This window comes from Sesamum indicum, linkage group LG12, assembly GCF_026168435.1.
Source record: "Sesamum indicum cultivar Baizhima isolate 11 linkage group LG12, ASM2616843v1, whole genome shotgun sequence".
Classification (NCBI taxonomy): Eukaryota; Viridiplantae; Streptophyta; class Magnoliopsida; order Lamiales; family Pedaliaceae; genus Sesamum; species Sesamum indicum.
The window spans coordinates 5,419,742-5,442,330 of record NC_142668.1 but is presented as its reverse complement, the minus strand read 5'-3'; the positions used below and the strand labels follow the sequence as shown (position 1 = coordinate 5,442,330).

At 29.4% G+C, this 22,589-nt stretch overlaps 1 protein-coding gene across 11 annotated transcripts; it reads left to right on the top strand.

Annotated features, from left to right (window-relative positions):
• Positions 1–2,077: 2,077 nt before the first annotated feature.
• LOC105178727 (uncharacterized) lies at positions 2,078–14,870 on the top strand. Of its 11 annotated transcripts, XM_088876713.1 has the most exons (14): positions 2,078–2,683; positions 3,980–4,147; positions 4,559–4,761; positions 5,100–5,181; positions 6,233–6,319; positions 7,112–7,200; positions 8,431–8,575; positions 9,340–9,429; positions 9,566–9,696; positions 11,674–11,819; positions 11,904–12,056; positions 12,606–12,823; positions 13,154–14,595; positions 14,726–14,870. In XM_088876713.1, exons 3-7 carry the CDS (start codon positions 4,591–4,593, stop codon positions 8,485–8,487), a joined length of 486 nt encoding a protein of 161 aa, XP_088732839.1. In that variant the 5' UTR covers positions 2,078–2,683; positions 3,980–4,147; positions 4,559–4,590; the 3' UTR covers positions 8,488–8,575; positions 9,340–9,429; positions 9,566–9,696; positions 11,674–11,819; positions 11,904–12,056; positions 12,606–12,823; positions 13,154–14,595; positions 14,726–14,870. The 11 variants fall into 11 exon arrangements, with proteins under 11 accessions (XP_088732839.1, XP_088732837.1, XP_088732835.1 ...); XM_088876711.1 differs by lacking the exons at positions 12,606–12,823; positions 13,154–14,595; positions 14,726–14,870 and adding an exon at positions 12,368–12,572 and having other exon boundaries at positions 11,674–11,801; XM_088876709.1 differs by lacking the exons at positions 12,606–12,823; positions 13,154–14,595; positions 14,726–14,870 and adding an exon at positions 12,368–12,572.
• The last annotated feature ends 7,719 nt before the right edge of the window (positions 14,871–22,589 follow it).

Genomic DNA, 22,589 nt, shown 5'->3' with positions numbered 1-22,589 from the left:
TTTTTAATTTTGATCCCCAAATTTTCAGGCTTGACAATTTAGTCCTTAAACTGATACTTTTTGACAGTTTTGATCCCTACCCTTAGATTTGACGTTAAATTGACGGAGAAATATCATGTAATGTACATATGAGGCAAAAATGATAGGAAAAAGAATAGGGAGAATTACGATTTTGGCCCCTAAACTTAACCATTTATTTAGTTTTGTTCCTCAAATTATCGGGATTGACAATATTAGTTCTCAATCTAACCATTTTATTTAACAACTTGTGCTTCATTCTCTCATTTTTTCCAACTCCCATTTCTTTCCCAAAGGAACCCTAGCTCGATTTCCACTCGATTTTCTCAAATTTACTGATAATTTTTTATTATTCACTAAACTAAACCCATTTTTCTCATTTTTCTTCAAAATTCATTTGAAATTCTTGAGTGTTTAGGCCCAAATTGTAGAACCCTCAAACCCTAATTATGATTTGGACAAAAATGAATTTTCTACCCAGATTGCAAAATGTCCATGGTGTTAAAAATGGAAGTTTAAATCCACAATTGCATAAGCTTTTGAGGAGTTTTGGAAATGAGTTTCATTTTTCCCTCTCAAGTAAACCTTCAAGCTTGAACAAAAATGGTGGAAATTATAATCAATTTCATGAAGCATCCAAGCTCCAAGGTGGAAAAAGGAGGTTTTCTTTCCTCCCAAGTTGCCTCTGTCAATTCTAATAGCAAATTTAATCGGAGGGACCAAAATTGACAAAAAAGGGTCAATTTGAGAACTAATATTGTCAAACTCAAAAGTTTGGAGACCAAAACTGAATAAGTGGTTAAGTATAGGGATCGAAATCATAATTCTCTCAACATGTTTGATCTCTTTTTTATATTCTCTATTCTCGATAGCCTATGTTCATTACCATATGAAAATCTATTTAGTTTTCCTTGATTTATTGCTTATTCGAACTATTCAAGAAACTCAAAAATATTGCATTCTATTGAATTATTACCCCACAAAATTGCTACTCCAGTTAATTCTAATTGTACAAATGGAACGCTATGCAAGATTATTTATTTATGATTGCCATTTTACATTAAAAAATTGGACACACAGTTTGGCCCGTTGGTTACATAATTATTTATAATATAATTGATTATGAGAGAATAAATTTTAGAAAGAATTATTATAACACTTGGATTCTTAATTAATTATACAAATGCAGATTGTAGTTGAATTTCAAAACTAACTTCAATTGTAACCTTACTGAAGGGATTAAATGAAATTACTTAGGAAATATTTTCGAGCGCTTTAGAAAAACGTTTATCAGCTTCTGATTTTGAAAAATACTTTTGAAATGTTTGGGATGCCAACTTCTACTTTTAAAACGACTAAGAAAAGTGCTTTTGTGCGAAAAGCTATAAGCACCTTGAGGGGTGCTTCCAGCTGACTTGGCTTTTTTGTAAACAAATCTAACTTTAATTTTTACTACCATACCTTTATTATAATAATCTTAATTCAACTTTATATTTTTTAATTTATTTTTGAAAATGTATATTTAAAGTTGATATTGGATTTATTATTTTTTTAAAAATAAATATTATTGGCAAACAACAAGTGAAATAATAAGTAAATAAAAGTATCTTTTTTATAGGGACAAAACGGTCTTAATCAATTAAATGTATTTCAAAAGTGATTTTTCTCCAAACACTATCCAATTTAACTTTTATCTGTTTTTTACTTTTGTTTACAAATAATTTCCACTTTTCATTCTACTGCAACTTTCAACTTTTTCTACAAAAATCACTTCTCCGAATATTATCCAATTTAACTTTTGTTTGCTTTTTATTTTTAGGTTTTACAAACACTACCCATTTTTAATTCTGCTATGTCTTTTTAACCTTTTCTACAAAAATTATTTATCTAAAAGTAAAAGTTTTTGAAAACACTGCCTTAACCTTAATTTCAAGGTCAAAATGGACATTTAAAACGTAAAATTTTAATTAATTCATAATAAAAGTTGTAACTGAAAAATAATAAAAAAATTTATGAAGGTACTTTTGCAAGATACCAAAATATCCGTTCCCTCCCTCCCTCCCTCCCATCTTTAGTCTGGTTTGTACAAACCCACCATCAAATCCTCACATGTTTTTCTGTCCAAATTAAAGAAACCCTCAAATTCCACCCTCCCATCTTTTGTAGAACCCTCAAGATCACCGCTCACAAATCCACCATCAAACCCTCACATGTTTTTCTGTTCAGATTCAAGAAACCCTCAAATTCCCCCTCCCATCTTTTGTAGAATCCCTCAAAATCACTGCTCACAAACCCACCATTAAACCCCTCCATCCCCGGTAAAAAACCTCAAGATTCAAGAAAGAAAAATCACCGGGAAGTGTTGGAGCTCCACATCAAGGTAGCCCAAGAGAAATGTTGTAGGTCCTCCCTTTGTGCATACAAACCCTCGGGGAAATTAGAAAGAAAAAAAACAAAGAAACGAAACCAAGAAGAATCTGCACACGTGGCCTCGGCGAATGAGCCACGGTGGAGTTAGTGGTGCAATGTGCCGACGATGGCCGACTCAAGGCGGAGAACGTGATGAGGCCTGATGGTGCCCCTATGCAAAGGCAACACCCATAGGAGAAGCAGCGACGGAGGTTGGGTACGACATAGAAAAATCGGAAAAAGAAAAAACCCACTAGTAAAATTTCTCAAAACCACTGTAATCTTCCTTTCATTTCATTTCTTAAATTTTTGTTGAAGAGGGTTTCTTTGTTTGATGTACTTTTGGGTCGTTGTTGGATATTATGCTTTGTGAATCCTATTTTCTACGTGGGTATTAGTGGTGACTTCATGATATAATTACTTGGGTAAGGTTTGACCTCATCTATTTTGCAATTTCTTGTAAAGTACGGCCATCATAACAAGTACGAATGCCTTGTTTAAGAAACTGTCACTTTTGGCTGTGGCGTGTCCACAAGGGTTCTTGCTGTTCTTAGTTATACGATAGTTTTCTAAGTTATTGAAGGATAGATGGTTAAGGCTTCGAGCTATTAATTACTTATCGTTTTAATCAATGAAGTCATATGTTCCACGTGAAAGGATGAGGAATGCAAGTCTAAAACTGATGTTGTACATGTCTGCTCCATTCTTTAGATAGTTAGTTTTAGGATTTTCACCTAGGAGCGAGTTCTGCATTTCAAATATTGTATGTCAGGCGGTTTCTTTGTTTCTGCATTCTTATTGCCATAACTAATCAACCAATAGTTTGTTTGTGCAAATGATCACTAACTGTATCTATTACTCTATTCCTCCACAGCTCGCTATTGTTTTCTTTGGATTTATTTGTTATTTAATCCTAAGACTTCCTTATCAAATGTTATCCTCTTATTTTGCTTTCTGAAATGTTGGACTTGATAAACTCCCCACACCTCATTTTTACTTCCTGTTTGATTCTTTATGAAAAAAGATTTGATTATCGTCTGTATTTTTCTTGCTTTAGTTATCTCATCGCTCATGTTTGCCGACATAAAGAATTAGTACTATTTTTGTTTCTTAAATGAAATGGCTGATGGTAGTTTCAGAAAGAAATTTTTAATTAGTGGAAGAATGAAATCAACTGTTGCTCAAAATTGAGACCTTAAGGTCTATTTTTGTCGTTATGATAACAATAATTTGTTTAAATTTCCATGATTTTGATTCTCATTATTAAGACTTGATCTACGACGTAGTCTTTAGACTATACTGAAATCTAAGATCCTGCATAAGGCTTTCCTGCTGACCCTTTACAATTTATTTTGAAGATATCAAGATTGAGCTCAGCTCTACTAGTTGCAGTTAGATATTTTTTTTCTTCTTTTAATTTGACTGAGCCGTTCTCCCATTGTTCCATGTTTCCTGTAAATTCTTTTTGTATTTTGAAGGTATTATGTTTCCGGAAACAGGTAAATATGTTTCCTCTTTCTCTCACATTCATTTTGCTTCTCTTCTCGCACAGAGGAAACCCTCAAAACCATCACAAATCAGCGGAGAGGGAGTGAAGGAGAAGGGGACCAATCTGAAGGGTTTTTGTAGCCACGATGAAGGAGAGATGGTGGAGTGCCCACAGGATGGCCGCAAATGTGAGCAGGAGCAGCGGCGGAGGTAGCAGGAATAAGAGAAGGTGGTAAGTCTACACGCTCAGCAATTTTTTCGTTTCTGTTCAACCACAGCTTTGGTTTGAGGAGATTAGTTGGTAGATTATATCATTTAATTAGGTCTTTTGGAATGCCTCATTATCAAGCAACTATGGGAACTCCATGAGATGACAAAAAGGCCTTGTAGATCATCATCTCTATGTAAATGACACTTGTTGTGCTGTTCCTCGGATGGGGGTAACATGTCAGAACAGAGTTCTAGCCTTCTAGGTAGAATTATATGATCTATTAAAGAATTATTAGCACAACCATTAACTAGAAGTAGTACTTTTTACTGGATGCAACTACTCTTCTAAGTTCTAACCCCGTCTTGTTTTTCTATAGTTCGTCTTTGGTTGTCGTTTTCTTCAATATGATCTTTCTTTGGCTGTTCTTTGCAGGTAAGAGCTGGAGATAAAGTGGGTGAGACATTATGGTTGCAAAAGATTATAATAAAACCAAAGGATCGGCTAAAGCGGAGGTGGGAGAAATCGACACCAGTGCACCATTTCAATCTGTCAAAGATGCTGTCAGTTTATTTGGTGAAGGTGCTTTTTCAGGGGAAAAGCCTGCCATTAGGAAGACAAAACCACAGTCTGCAGAAGTATGTTGCTTCTTCTTTTTGCTTTTTGATTCCTGGTTGCACTTTACCATAATACCTGTTGAAATAGATACGCACTTGTGGTTGGCTCATGTTGAAATTTCGTAGGTAAAAGTGGTGTATGTTTCATTCTGAGACTTTACATGTACTTGCATCCACAACATTGAATCTTTTAGTCGAGTTCTTGATGTTTCTTTAAATTAATCAAGACAAATGTAGAATTTTGTTTGCTACCAGCATTCTTATACGTAAAAATGATATGTTATGTTCAATTCTAACAGCGATCTTCACCAGACTATCTAATAATTCTGCCCCCTCCCTGCTGGTTTTCTTGCTTTCAGAGAGTGCTGGCGGAAGAAATGCAGCTTCAATGTTGCACCAGCAAACTAAATTCTGGATTTTGTATGATCTATTCAGATCCAGGTGAAGAAAATTTGGTGAGGAAAAGTGTTGAAAAGTTGTATGTGCACTCATTGTGTTCTCTTTCTTTCTTCATATTGCCCTTCAAAAATGAATAAAGACTATTAAGGAGTAGAAAGAACATACATGGAATATGGATTGCCTTCTACATTTTGTGCATGCTCGCTTTTATGATTTGCTAATAGCAACATATCATCTAGGCACGTTTGTATGTGGCCCCTTGACATCTGCAATTGGTGTTCTCTCCGCTATTCATTTCTAGTTGCTTTTTCAATCAAACAATATCTCTGGATCTTTCTCCGGTTGCTTCTGTAGGAGCTCGTTTCCCAAATGCTATTATTTATATCTGTTTTCATTCATTTGTTTTGCAACTTGCTCAGGGTTTCTGACCCTGACATATCAACTTCCTTCTTTGATTGTTGTTTTTCTTTCTTTATCTTCACCTTTTTCTATAAGAGACACAAGTTTTCTCTCTCACTCACTTATTCCCAATGGCTTAATAGTCATAGCATTGGAACCATATATCTATTACATTTATCTAATTCAAGCAATCTGTTGTAATTCCCCTGTTCCATTGACTCGACCCAGTTATTGAGCTGCGATAGAATGTATCCATGATTACAACTTTCATGTATGACTTTTGTATAGGTACTGGTTGCCATGATTCAGTTTGTCTCATGTGTCCAGTTGATCTTTGTCTCGATCTTTGTCTCCTGTATTGGCTAAAGAATTAGGTCTTTTGAATGCCTCATTATCAAGTAATTATGGGAACTCCATGAGATGACAAAAAGGATTCATGAGACTTGAATATCTATGTTTTATCATTGATCGTCTCATTTTCTCCTATGCAAACACATGTAACCATCTGAAATAGATGTAAGGTCTCCAAATTCAATTTGATTGCATTTCTACAGACTACCCAAAAAGAAAAAAGAAAGAAAAATCACAATAAATGCATACAACTTCGAGGGAATGCTTCTGGCATGCCATTTGACTAAGGAGAAATTTCTCTCGTGCTATTACATCGTCATTTAACAGTTTGTTATTTTTTCAGATCCTAGTGCAGCAACAAATGATGACAAACCATGTTATGTCGATGAACAGAATGAGGTGTTGCAAGAGTCACAACTGCAGTCTTTGGGTACGCTTCTTAATAATTGCTGTTATAATTATTATTTTCCCTGATCATCAGCCTTACTGGATTCAACCATATAATTTATTTCGACATTTATGCATCTCTACGTTTGGTGGTTTATGTCAAGATTTTATACGTAGGTCTAGCATGTGGTTGTATGCAATTCATGCTGGTCGGTGCCTTTGGAAGTTTGTGTGCACGTCAGACATAAAAGTTTGAATATAAATATCATTAATTGATATGTCCAATTGAACAAATGTAATTGGTGTGTAATTGGGTGAAGGCTTAGATGGACATGATTTTGAGATGGAGAAGAGAAGATTGTGGTGTTTGAAAAACTTGCCTGGTTGAGCTGCAAGAGGATAGTGGTGATTGGGAAAGCAGATGCTAAATGTATGCAGGCAGGGGGAAAGGAACTTGGATGACCTATAATTTAATATGGTAATCGTGTCACCCAACTCCAAAAGGCCATTTTAAACAATGGAGATTCGAATAACATGATTCCAGAACAGGGAATTGTATATTTTTCTAGAACTGCATACCACAGCCATCCTTTTTTGTCAAAGTTCTGCATCCAGCAGTATTTCTCTGAGGGTGTCAGTCACCATTTCTTAAGTCATTTAATCGATATGCATTGCCTGTTCTGGCGGAGACATTTTTGAGTTTAGACAATCTCTTCTTAATTGTGTGTATAATTACCATGTTTTTCACATTATCATTCTTGTATTTTACTAAGTCAAATGGTCCCATAAACTAATTTATTTTTATGGTCATTCTTCCTTTTCTGATTCTCTGCAGCTTCATCAAATGAAATCCATGATTTAATAAAGAATGAAAAGCTTCAGAAAGTTATATACAAGATTGATTGCTCTGTGGATCCTGAGAATGTAAGTCTGATTACTGCTGCTTCGCTCACTTATATGTCTTTCTGGATTCAGTACAATCTTATCACTGCAGAATTTGTCTTCAGAAACACTGCATGTATATCCACTTGCAAATTACTATAGTGAATGTATGATGTATCTTTCTACTTTGGTAGGAGCTTGATAAATCCATGGAGGAGGAATCTGTTCAACCTCATCTTTGGTTTGAGGAGATTAGTTGGTAGATATATCATTTCATTAGGTCTTTGGAATACCTTATCAAGTAATTATGCAAACTAAATTCTGGATTTTATATGATCTATTCAAATCCAGGTGAAGAAAATTTGGTGAGGCAAAGTGTTGAAAAGTTATATGTGCACTCATTGTGTTCTCTTTCTTTCTTCATATTGCCCTTCAAAAATGAATAAAGACTATTAAGGAGTAGAAAAAACATACATGGAATATGGATTGCCTTCTACATTTTGTGCATGCTCGCTTTTATGATTTGCTAATAGCAACATATCATCTAGGCACGTTTGTATGTGGCCCCTTGACTTCTGCAATTGGTGTTCTCTCTGCTATTCATTTCTAGTTGTATTTTCAGACAAACAATATCTCTGGATCTTTCTCCAGTTGCTTTTGTAGGAGTTCATTACCCAAATGCTATCATTTACATTTTTTTTAATTCATTTGTTTTTGCAACTTGCTCAGGGTTTCTGACCTTGACATGTCAACTTCCTTCTTTTATCGTTGTTTTTGTTCCTTTATCTACACCTTTTTCTATGAAGAGGCACAAGTTTTCTCTCTCACTCACTTATTCCCAGTAGCTTAATATTCATAGCATTGGAAGCATATATCTATTACATTTATCTAATTCCAGCAATCTGTTGGAATTCCCCTGTTCCATTGACTCGACCTAGTTATTAAGCTGCGATAGAACGTATCCATGATTCCAACTTTCATGTATGATTTTCTGTATAGGTACTGGTTGCCATGATTCAGTTTGTGTCATGTGTCCAGTTGATCTTTTTCTCCTGTATTATCTAAAGATGCTTTGCTGTTCTTTTTATGGATTGGAATAGGTAAAAGAAATTTTTCGTGGTACTTTTACTTGTTCTTAGGATTATCTATACATACTTTTGTAATTTCTTGCGGTGTTACTTTCTTTTGCTTTTAGGAAGATGTGGTTGAAGGTTTTATTGTTGTCACTGTATCCATATAACAAACGGGACTATTGGTCCAAATTGCCTCCAGGGTCCGCGAATGGTTCGTGATGTTTTTCAGCTTACCTGCAAATATTTTCATTCATGAGGTAGATACAATTGCTACCGCTAGATTTGATGCTCAAACTGGAGCTGATCAAGAGGTTCAGCAAATTCTCATGGAACTTTTGAATCAGGTATGTTGAGATTTAGATGAAGATGAAAAATAATAACAATGTATTAGATAAAATTTTCTTTTCCCTCAAATTCCAATTTACTTTATCAAATTGATTGAATGGTAGCAAACATTTCTCTCGAGTTAAGACTTTGTGCTATAAATAGAATGCAGTTGTATCTTTGATGTGGATAACTGATCCAATATTAAGAAATGGATCTCTTCTTAATTGTATTCTTAATCCACATTTGGTAAGCCTTGCTTACTTTCCTAATGGTAGGGCCACCCTGATATTTCGGATTGTTATGATTTGGAACTTCAAATTTGCCTTCAAAATTCAAGCTTCGTTTTCTGTCAGAAAAGGATTATTAAAAATGTAATCACATGAAGCCTATGTGCTTTTAGAAAATAACTAACTGCGTCTCCATTTTCTTTGTGAATCACACTTTGTGTGTGGGTATATACTTGTAGTGGTGACTTCATGATTTAATGCTTGAGTAAGGTTTGACCTGACCTATTCTGTGATTTAGTGTAAAGTATGGCGATCATCATAACAAAGCATAACAAAACTCAAAGGTCTTGTTTAAAAGTCTCTCGCTTTTCTTTTGTTTGTCTGTTGTTTCGGGTGTGTGTGTGTGTATTTCATATTCTTCTTAGTTATATGATGGCCTTCTAACTTATCTTTTTTAAGCATTGCATTGGTGGTTTGTCTTTTACATGCATACATGTTGCCATGTCTATGCATTTGATAGTTAGTTTGTATTTGAATGTTCTTCGACTAAATAGGTGAGCAAGCTTGTGGACTTGTATAAGGGAATTTCGGAGGAATGGTCGCAGAAGGCGATAGAGCTTGAGGGAATCATCAAGGCTTTAGAAGTAAACCCTATTTGTGATTTATTTATTCAAATTCCCAATGACTGAATAACACACAATGCAATAATTTCTCTTATGAACATGTAGGAGTTTAGGTTGAGGAATTTCAAACTTATCTATTTGTCTTCATGCATGGTAGCTACCAAGGCAATGTGTATGAGGTGGCAACGAGGAGGAATACTACAGCTGTGTTGGTACCTGGGGCTTTGAAAACAATGAAACAGATGATGATTAAAGAAAGTAAGAAGTCCTCGCAAAGTGATAATGGTGGTAAAAAGTTTTCTTGGCTTCCACTTTTCATTTTATTCATTAGACATGTTTCCTTTAATATGCGTGTATTGTTATCTTGAAATCTTGATATCTTGATATTCATCATTTGCACCATAGTGCAAATGTACTTTTCTTTACATCTAGCAAGTTTGTTCTTTTGAAAAATATCCTGGATGGTTTTTCGGTGGTTTTCCAGTTGATTTACTATTGTGGTTGTTTCTTATCCTTTTTTGTTTATATGTACTTTCAGTGTAATCTCATCCAAGTAAACAATATGTCTTGCCCTTTATGGTATATCAAGTTTTGTGAGACATATTTGATTGTCGGAATGTCAATATGTTTATTTAGCATTTTGGGGTTAGACTCTTGGTTCAATTAAAATAACATGGAAGTACTCATCCAATTTTCATTTGAAGGACCCAACAAATGATTTCAACTGTAAAGAATTCCACCTTTTTAAGTTTTCATTTGTCTTCTGTTATATTATCATACTACTACTTTTTTTTTTTCGAGTTTATCGAGAATGATAATTGGTAATTTGACGAAAAAATGTGAGTTAGGAAGCATAAGATTGAGACATGAATGTGCACTTGCGTTATGTGATCGTTGCTCTGAGTAAATGTGGAGTAGTGGAGGCCTAATTTCATGCATTTTGAATTGCTTTGAAATAGAGTTGGAATGTCTCTGCTTCCACTCAATCATAGGAGTTCTTGTGAAATCATATTTGTTTGCCAAAACGCCACCCGATTGATCCTTATAAGCTTAACATGGGACATGCATCATTTTGAAAAATTCAAAGGCCCTTCCCCTTCCCATGAAAAAAAAAAAGGAGAAAGAATAGCAAGAAAAAGGAAGACTACATCTACTCCGCTGGTTTAGGTCACTTAGTAACTGGGTAACTTCATCACAAATGTTGTTATTCACGTAAAACGGTGACTAGAGCCATGAGTATGCAAAGCACTTTAGGTAAAACGTTTTTTGGTTGAGTAACCGGGTGCCTTCACCACAAGTGTTGTCATTCGCGTCAAAAGACCGAAATACGACGTTTTTTGGTTGAGTAACCGGGTGCCTTCACCACAAGTGTTGTCATTCGCGTCAAAAGACCGAAATACGACCTAAAGAACGTAAGTCACGGGCAAAAACAAAGAAAAAGAAAGGAAATAAAAGCCGTGACAACAAAAGGGAAAGAAAAAAGGGGAAAAAAATCATTAGTGGCCAAAGAAAAGAAAGAACAAAAGTTGTCCCAACTTAGGCAGAAATAAGGAGATAAAGGGTATTGTGTTGAAGCGACGAGTATGGTGACTTTTAGAAACCTATGATTTTGTGGAAGCTTGATTGTTCCACTCTCTACTTGGCGAGACAAAGTGTTGTGATGTGATTGGCCTCTTACCCTCATTATGATAAGTTAACGTTTGCATAATGTATTGCGGCATTTGTGTTTTGAGGTTATGTGCATATAGGTTATAGGTTACATTTGTTGTTATGGAATATTAGCACAATGTTGAGAACATGTTTTTTGCAATGTCGGACTTTTGCTTGAGGACAATAATTGTTTAAGTTTGGGGAGTTTGATAAGCTTAGCTTTACATATTTATAATAGTGGATAATAGTATTTCGTTGTATGGGAGGCAATAAGTTCAAAAGAATTGCAACAGTCCTTTCCTTCTATTTTTGATTTATATCTAAAAATTATCGCATTTTTTGATGGCTATCTTAAAATTTTGTGTAAAAGCCTTTATTTAGACTTTATTTGACTACTATTTTTGGTTCGGAGGTGATAGATTTTGGCCGTGATATTATTTTACCAATATAACTGATAATAATTATTCTAAAAATGTTTAAATGTTATATTATTATAGTTGTCTTTTATTTTATGGATTATTCTTCTTAGATCACCATATCAGCACAAGAGCACCTCTCAAAGCTACATTAAATATACAATTTGGCTAAGAGATGTTTGGTGGTGGCATTCCTAAGGATGGAAAAATTGATTATGGTGAAGACTCATTCGTCAGGCAAGCAAGCATTTTTGATTGTATGAGGACAACTGCAGGTTGAAACATATCCCTGTGCGCTCAGTCGTGTGTACACCTTCAGGCGAACATGTTGAGTATTGCCTGCGTGTATGAAAGAGTGGTTATTCAAAGTATCCATGTCTCATCCTATACCGTTAACATTCTAAGTTATAATGTACTTTGTCTTTACAGATGGATGGATTTGACCAGACAGTTAATATGAGGGTTATCATGGCAACTAACCGAGCTGACACTTTGGACCCTGCCCTCCTACGTCTGGGAAGACTTGATCATGATATCGAGTTCCCTTTGCTAGATAGATGTGAGAAGAGGCTCGTCTTTCAGGTGAATCTCGAAGATCATTTACTATTTGACGTTTGCTGGTTCTTAAAGTAAACAACATTTATATTAAACTGTCCTCACATCTCATTCACAAAAAGAAGTCTCAACCCAATTAACCTTTAAAAGAGGAGAAACTGCGACGAAAGAGGCTATAAGAAGAAAGGGACAATCCTCCTTGTCGAAGGAGAAAAGAGTTCATGCAACCATGGAAAAAAAGTTATTCTACATCAAGATTGACATAGATGCCTGAACTTCTCTATCATTGTAGTTTCTTTATGTTCTTATAGTTGATAGAAAATGGGACTTGTTTGCAGGTTTGCACTGCTAAAATGAATTTAAGTGATGAGTTAGATTTGGAGGACTATGTGTCTCGACCATATAAAATCTGTGCAGCTGAGGTCACTGATTCCGCTCACTTTTTCCACATTCATAGAGCGAGCAATCTAGTTACTTATTTACAATTTTATATGCTAGAGACCTCTTCCTCTGATATCTGCCTCGATCCCCCATATTTGACAATACATGTGATAGTCTAATTGACCATAATTACAGTGTTTACGTGTGCAGATCGCAGCTATTTGCCAAGAAGAAGGTATGCTTGCAGTAAGAAAGAATCACTTTGTTATACTCCCAAAAGATTTCGAGAAGGGTTACAGATCCAATGTGAAGAAACCTGACACTGATTTCGAGTTCTACAAGTGATGACTGTGTTGAACCAGTAAAGGAGAAAGAGAAGAATTTCTGCATTCTGTTAGACAACCAAATTTTCAGTTAAGTATTTTGTTCGATATACTGTAACTTCTTGTCTTATATATATTACTTGGAATATAAGATAAAATACTGAAATGCCTTGCCAATTTGGTATTTCTTTTGCACTCTTTTTTGGGGTACTATGATTGTTCTATGATAATGTGATATTCGACGTACTGTTGGTGTGATCTTATATATGCATTAATTTAAGAAATTGCCGCGTTTCCATCTTTGTAGGTATTTTCTCCAGAAAATGGTCTATTGAAAATTTATCATTTTATAGGCATTCCCTTTCTCGTAAAATATTGGTTACTTTTCCTAAACTAATAATTTTCTATGTGATTCTGTAGACTTTGGGAGCATGGATGACATTTCTGAAGTCACTGGTGGAAATGATGCAAATGATTCTGAGTATGAGCTTCTGGTTTGCCGTCCATCCGAAATTAAGGTTAGTAAATCTAACACAAAAGTGCTGAGTATGCAATGAAATTGATGAGCAATCCAGAAGAAGTGTGGTTGTTAGGAGTAATGGAGAGTGAATATTCAAATTTAAGCATTGAACAGAATTTAAATGCTTTTGTTGCGTTGATTGATCTACTCAGAGGTGGTTCCAGTATCAAAATGGAGGTAATCCTTTTATTTTATTTTTGATAGCTCCTTTAGCATTCTGTTGTAAGGATCAGTATGTTTCTTCTTCTCCTACACAAATCACTTGTTTGCAGTTTCTAATTTGCGATTTTGCTTTCCGGGTGTTAATTGAATATCTGTATAAGTATGTGAATATATGGACCTCCATTGCCTTTGATGATTCTAGTTACTTGGGTTGGTAAGATAATATTTTTCACATATTCAAATTATAACAAAATAACTGAGAAATGTTACTCATGTTAAGTTACCCCAAATTCCTGGAAGATGGGTAGGAGAGAGTTTTTGACACATCACGATTAGAAGTTATAAGAGTCAATTGAGCTCTTTGTGTTATTTTGCTGGGTGGATTTTAAAGGTCCACTTGGCGTTTGTTTGTGGTTTTGTGTATAGTACAGAGATAGCATGTCTTATAATTAATGTTGTATGCCTCTTTATTTTTTTCCTAATAATGATTTCACTAATGGAATATCAAATATTACTTTTCTTTTTGTTAATCTGGGAGTCAGCTTACCAATATTATATTCATCACAAACACTGAGGGTTAAGCTTAATTGCTCCAGAAAGAGATATTGTATGAGATCACAGCAAAATGATGAAACTGATAATGTTCCTCTTTATCAGCAGAATTGGGATTAATATGCTTGGATGATTGTATAGATTTTAAAACTTGTCTAGTATTGATTGTGTTGTTTCTTAGAGTGTATGCTAGAATCTTTCAATTGACAGTTTGGAGAGTTTCTCTCCATGGGCTCTGCCATTTGGTCAATCTTAGTTGGCTCCTTCCAGCCTGGAGAGTTCAAGGGATGATGAAGGTGGATTCCTCCTGGAAGTCTCTTCCAAACAGTGATAAGTCAATATTAAGAGTGAAGGTAAGAGTCTAATGACATCTTGAAAAAGTGCCTTGCCTTGCCTTGCCTAACTCATTCTGATAGATGCCTTATCAATTAAAATTCATGTAAATTGAGAATTCGGGCTTGTACTCAGCTTGAAGTTCCTCGATTTTACCACCTTCTGACGACAGCCTTGTAGCCACATAATAAGACTTGACAGGGAATGAGAAGAGTTGTTGAACTGAGGGTAACCTTCCAGTGCCGGTCAACACGGATTCACTTTACATGGTGAGAACGCGGATTCATTTTACACGGTGAGAACATCCTATTATAGTTTTTTTTTTGTTCATATTCCAACCTTAAGAAAGAAACAGGATTAATAAACAAATTGATTTTTTCATTATTTGTGTTCTTTTCTGACCATTCGTTTCGTTGTGCATACAGCCTATTGAAGAAGCCAATGAAGTTCTTTTCTAACCATTCGCTATACTTGTTTTAAATTTATGAGATGCGCTTCTGATCGATAATTTTTTAATGGTGATTTATAATGTTTATTCTTTAATATGTTTTTTAATTTGTTGAAGGTTTAGCTTTTGATCATTGTTTCGGTACAATTTATATTGGAAAATGTTTCTCATAGTTACACATTAGCAAACCCCATTATCAAATAGCTCCTCTTCTTTGAGCGCAGGAATCTGATTGTGGCGGATGAATTGGCAAGAGCAATTGTCTTCCTCTGGTAGGTTTGCAATTTGCATGGGGTTTTAATTATACATCATTGCATTTTCTCTGTTTTTATTCTTTTATTTTTTTTTATTTATAAATACTTTGAAATTATTAGCTATTTTCTTTAAAAATATATATAAATTGAACAAACCCTTACTATCAAAATATTTATATCTTGTATTTTATGGCCTAATAGTTATGTTGATTATATTTCTTTTTCTGAACATATATGTTGATTATATTTCAATAGCAACTATTATATATAGGTATTAAATTTAGATATTTATTGTAATATTTTCTAAACCATGCTTCAACTTCTAACTTAAGGCATTATATATATTTACATCTTATTATATTTTATTAGTGAAAACATTAAATGAAACACATGTTTTAATTCTTTACTTGTACAATAAAAAATAGGATTCACCAGTCTTGTTTTGTTGTGTTATTTTTATTTTTATTTTTAAGAAAAGTATAATTCTTATTTATTTATATTATTTAATTATTAAAATATTAAATTATTATTTAATATATTAATAGAATTTGTTATAAATTTATATTAAAAATTTATTACACTTATGTAAACTACTAAATATTTAAAATTAATCTTTTAATTTTTACAAAAATGGACAATCATTTTTTAGATTTCTTGATGATTGAAATATTAATAAAAATGATAAATTTAAGTTAAAAATTACCAAGTATTAAATTTTTATAAACAAAATGTAAGGAGGTGTTAATTTATGAAATGAGGTGTTGATATACCCTCTAAATTAAAAAATTATGACACTTGTTCATATTATTTTAATTTTTAAAATTAAAGATTATTTTTGTATTTATTTATAACTAAACCTTATGATCAAAAGGTAGGGGGCGTCGAGTATGACCTTGTATATTTATTTTTTTATTTAAATATAGATTGAAAAATTCACCTATAAATTATTTTAAAATTTTAAAATTAAAAGATTAATTTTTTATATATAGTTAAATTTTTATTATAAAAAAATAGAGGGTATATCGAAGCAATATTTATGGGAATTGATATCGTGCATTCTTTTATTATTTTAGAATTATTAGTTTTTTTATTGAATTTATATATAACATTAAACTTAATAATAAAAATACTAAATTATTTAATAAATGTATTAATAAAAGTTAGGTTATAAATTTAGATTAAAAAATTATCATATTTGTATAAATTATTTAAATTTTAAAATTATAAGATTAGTATATTTTTTTATTTATAATCAAATATTTTTTTGTCAAAAAGATAGAGGGGGCGTCAAAGTAATATTTAAAGGAAAGAATTAGCCTATTTATTTTTTTTATTATTTATACTAGATTATAAATTTAAATTATTTAATTATTTTTTATATTAAATTACATATTTAATTGACATTAATAATTATTTGACCCGTTCCCTCTTTGCGACCTACTCCTCTCCTCTTCTTTGCCCCACCCTCCACCCCTTTTCCTTCTTTTCACCCGTCACCACCAACTTTCTTTCCATAGAAAGCCACATTTATTTTTATTGTTTACATTAATTTAAATTTAAATTATTTAGATATTTATTAATTTTTTTATTGAATCTGTATATAAAAATTAATAATTAGAATATTAAATTATTTAATTAATATTAATAAAAATTAGTTGTTATGTCATAAGTGTGAGTAAAAAATTATCATATTATTCTAAATTTTTTAAAATTAAAAGATTAACTTTTTGTTTTTTATCATTTATACTAATTTAAGTTCTTATTATTTATTAACTTTTTTATTTTATAATGTAAATTCTAAATTATTTAATTAAGATTATAAAAATTAGATTATCACACTTGCATAAATTATTTTAAATTTATAAAATTAATCATTTAATTTTTTTATAAGTAAATATTTAATGACAAAAGGTAGAGGAATGTCAAATTTTTAAATAAAAGATAATTTTTTTTGTCTTGATTTATAGCTAAAGTTTTATTACTTTCTTTCCTTCTTCACTCGCCGCCCAACCGATGACGCAACTCCGCCATTAGCCACCAGCATGACTGGTTGTTTGTTAGCATCTTCGTTCTTCTCTGTTTTTTTGTTTTTTTAACATAACTCGGTTTTTTAGCCGGCTTTCACCGATTTTATCAGGTTTTAATAAATTTTAATTAGTTCATTAATTTTTTTATAGAGGGTCAAAGTAATATTTATGGGAATGAACAATATCACCTCATATATTTTTATATTACTTTTACGAAATCTAAAATTATTTTATTAATCTTCTTATTGAATCTGTGTGTAATTTACCTCTTAAAATTAAATTATTTATTTAATAAATTAATAAAATAGTTAAATTAAAAAAATTTCAATTATAAATCTAAATTTTTAAAATTAAACGATTTAGTTTCTATTTTTATTTATATCTAAATGTTTATTACCAAAAGATAGTGGGGCGTCAAAGCAATATTTATGAGAATTGACAATAGGGACTTGCATATATTTTTATTATTTATACTAATTTAAATTAAGATTATTTTGATATTTATTAGTTTTTTATTGAATTTGATGAAAATTAATAATTTAAATATTAAATTATAATATTAATAAAAATTAGTTGCTATGTTATAAGTGTAAACTAAAAAATTATCATATTGTTATAAATTATTCTAAATTTTTTAAAATTAAAAGATTAACTTTCATGTTTTTATATTATTTATAGTAATTTAAATTCTTATTATTTATTAACTTTTTTTATTTTATAATGAAAAAAATTGATCTATTATAAAAATTAGATTATATCACTTGCATAAATTATTTTAAATTTATAAAGGGGATGTCAAAATAGAATGAATAATAAGGCCTCATTTATTTGGATCTGTATGTAATTTACTCTTCTTAATGTTAAATTATTTGATATTATATTTAAATTAAAAAATTATCAAGTATAAAAAGTTTTTTTATTTTTATTTATAGCTAAATTTTTATTACTTTCTTTCCTTCTTCTCCACTTGCCGCCCAACTGATCGGTTGTTCGTCAGCATTTTTGTTATTCTTCTCTTTCTTCATTTCTTTTTTTTATTTTTTTTAACATAACTCGATTTTTTAGCCTGGTTGGGTGACTTTCACCGATTTGATTGGGTTTTAATAAATTTTAATTACTTTATTAATTTTTTTATATTAAGTTACATATTTAATTGATATTAATAGTACCAGTTTATAAATTTAAATAAATTATCTTTTTAAAATTAGAAGATCAATGTTTTATTTTTATTAATGTCTAAATTTTTACTACGAAAAGGTAGAAAGGTGTATGCAAGTAATATTTACACGAATGAATAATATGATTTCAAGTATTTTTATTGAAGCAATATATAAAATTACACATCTTAATTGAAATACTAAATAAAAATTAGATTATATCACTTGCATGAATTATTTTTATTCAATAAAATTATTCTTTTTAATTTTTTATTTATATATATTATTTTTACTAAATGTAAAATTATTTTATTAATATTCTTATTGAATCAATGTGTAATTTACTCATCTTAAAATTAAATTATTTAATTAATAAATTAAGAAAGTAGTTAAATTAATAATTATCAAGTATAAAAAATATAATTTTTTAAAATTAAAAAGATTAATTTTTTATTTTTATTTATAACTAAATTTTTATTACCAAAAGATAGAGGCGAATCATAGCAATATTTATGAGAATTAACAATATGAACCCGCATATATTATTAACACTAATTTAAATTTAAATTATTAAGATATTTATTAGTTTTTTTATTGAATCTGTATATAAAAATTAATAAGTGAAATATGAAATTATTTAATTAATATTAATTAGTTGCTATGTTATGATTGTAAAGTAAAAAAATTATCATATTTGTATACATTACTCTTAATTTTTTAAAACTAAAAGATTAACTTTTGTGTTTTTATCACTTATACTAATTTAAATTCTTATTATTTATTAACTTTTTTATTTTATATTGAAAATTCTAAATTATTTAATTAATATATTATGAAAGTTAGATTATCATACTTGAATAAATTATTAAATTTGATAAAATTAATCATTTAATTTTTTATTTCATTTAATTCATTTAAACTTACTATCTAAATTAAATTAAAAATTATCCATCTTTAAAATTAAAAGATAAATTTTTTATTTCTGTTTATGGCTAAATTTTTATTACGAAAATGTAGAAAGGAGTAGGAAAGCAATATTTACAAGAATGAATAATACGCAAGTATTTGAATATAAAATTACACATCTTTGTTGAAATACTAAATGAGAATTAGATTACAACATTTGGATAAATAATTTTTATTTAATAAAATTATTCTTTTATTTTTTATTATATATAAATTTTGAAAAAAGTAAAGAGGGTGTCAAAGTAATATTTATTGGGATGTTTATATTATTTTAATATATTTAAAATTATTTTATTAATCTTCTTATTGAATCGGTATGTAATTTACTTTAAATTTAAAATATTAAATTATTTAATTAATAAATTAATAAAATAGTTAAATTAAAAATTAACAAGTATAAAAATATAAATTTTTAAAATTAAAAGATTATTTTTTTTATTTTTATTACCAAAAGATAGTTATTTTGTTATTTAACTTAAATTATTTAGTTATTTAACAATATTTTTATTGAATCTGTAAAATTAATATTTAAAATGTTAAAACAAAAATTAGTTGCTATGTTATAAGTGTAAATTAAAATGTTTTAAAATGAAATTTTGTTTTTTATTATTGATACTAATTTAAATTCTTTTTTATTTATTATCATTTTTTATGTATGAATTTACACATTTTTAGAATGAAAAATACTAAATTATTTAATTAATATATTATAAAAATTAGATTATCATACTTGCATAAATTATTTTAAATGATTTATAAAATTTATCTTTTAATTTTTTTATTTTTCTTTATAAGTAAATCTTTAATGACAAAAGCAAAATAGAATGAATAATATGACCTCATTTATTTGAATTTGTACGTAACTCTTTTTAAAATTAAAATATTAAATTATTTGATATTATATTAATAAAATAGTTATTATTTAGTTACAAATTTAAAATAAAAATTAACAAGTATAAATTATTTTAAATTTGTAAACTTTAAAGTCTTTTTTTTTTTTATTTAAACTAATATTTTAATTAACAAAAGATAGAGATCGTGTTAAACCATTATTTATGAGAACTAATAATATGATTCCGACTTCTAAATTATCTTAACTAATTTCAGTTCTTATTATTTTATTAACTTTTAATATGTATAAAATTACACCTCTTATAATAACAATAATATTGTTTAATTAATATATTAGGTTATAAATTTAGATTGAAAAATTATCAAGATTAATTTTTTATTTGTATTACCCAAACACGTCAAAACAATATTTATGACAATGAATAATATGATATGTTTTTTTTATAAAACTATTTTATTAAATTTTTATTAAATATAAATTACATCTCTTATAATTGAATACTAAATTATTTAATTAATATACTAATAAAATTAGTTACAATGTTATTAAAAAATTATCACCTTTCGCATAATTAATTCAAATTTTTATTTTTATTTATAACTAAATTTTAATTACCAAAAAATAGGGTGTCAAAGCTAACTTATGAATGAATTACATGATTCCGTATATATATATTTTTTATTATTTATACTAATTTATTTATAAATTATTTTATTAATTTTTATATTAATCTTTATATTAAATTACATTGGTATTAATAGTTATGAGGTAATAAATTAAATTAATATTTATCTATTTTTAGAATTAAAAGATTTTATTTTTATTTAAAACTAAATTTTTATTACAAAAAAATAGGGGGGGTGTAAAAGCAATATTTATAAGAATGATTAATCCCATATTTTTTTTGACTTTTTTTTTATCAATTCTTAATAATTGAATACTAAATTATTTAATTAATATATTAGCTTATAAAATATATTGGCCACCAGCATGACCGGTTGTTTGTCAGCATCTTCTTTCTTCTTCTCTTCTCCTTTTTTTTTTTTTTTTTTTGATATAACTCAATTTTTTGACCTGATAGGCCGACTTTCACCGAATTTGATCGGGTTTTAATAAATTTTGATTAGTTTATTAATAATTTTTTTATAGAATTTTATATTAAATTACATACTTAATTGATTTTAATAGTTACCAGTTTATAAATTTAATTTAATATTATCTATTTTAAAATTAGAAGGTCACATTTTTACTTTTATTAATGTCTAAATTTTTATTACGAAAATGTAGAAAGGCGTATGCAAGCAATATTTACCCCTCTTAAATTAAAATATTAAACTATTTAATTAATAAATTAATAAAATAGTTAATTAAAATTGTCAACTATAAAAAATATAAATTTTTAAAATTAAAAGATTAACTTTTTATATTTATTTATAACTAAATATTTACCAAAAAAGTAGTGGAGGCGTCAAAGCAATATTTACGAGAATTAACAACTAGAACCCGCATACATTTTATTATTTACACTAATTTAAAATTAAATTATTTTGATATAAATTAATTCTTTTATTGAATTAGAATATAAAAAATAATAATTAAAATATTAAAGTAATTCATTAATATTAATAAAAATTACTTGCAATGTTATAAGTTAAACTAAAAAATTATCATATTGTTATATATTATTCTAAAAATTTTTAAATTAAAAGATTAACTTCATGTTTTTTTATTATTTATCCTAATTTAAATTCTTACTAACTTTTTTTATTTTATGATGAAAAAATAAATTATTTAATTAATCTATTGTAAAAATTAGATTATCTCACTTGCATAAATTATTTTAAATTTATAAAATTAATCGTTTCATTTTTAATTTTTATTTATAAGTAAATCTTTAATGACATAAACTAGAGTGTCAGAATAGAATGAACAATAAGACCTCATTTATTTGAATCTGTAGGTAATTTACTCTTCTTAAAATTATAATATTAAATTATTTGATTATTATATTGATAAAATAGGATTAGGTTAATAGATTCAAATTAAAAAAATTATCAAGTATAAATTATGTTAAAATTTTAAAATGAGAAGATAATTTTTTTTTATTTTATTTATAGCTAAATTTTTATTACTTTTTTTTTCTTCTTTACTCGTCGCCCAGTAGATGTTGCAACTCCGCCATTAGCCACTAACACGAAAGACCGAAGGACAACTGCTAGCTATAGAGGAACTCAAGCAAGGTAGCTCATTAATACAACTAGGAAGACGCTCTCACCCTATTAGCTAATTGTTCGTCCCCTTCGGGTCCCTCTCTCCTTTTTCGGCTCTCTAGGGGTGCTTCTCCTTCCCCTCTACTATGCCTGTTCCCCTAACGCTTTTTGGGGTAACGGGAAACAGGCTGGAGAGGCCTAGCCTGATCTGAGAAGTGCTAATTCGGTTCGGATAGACTTCATTCAAGAATGCCGCCGCCCTTGGAATCAATAAGAAAAGAAGTGCTAAGTTTCAGATCAGTGAGACATTTCTCGCTCGGCGCCTAAAGCGCACTATGCTCCGCAACAAATGAGAGCTTTCGGGTTTAAGTTTG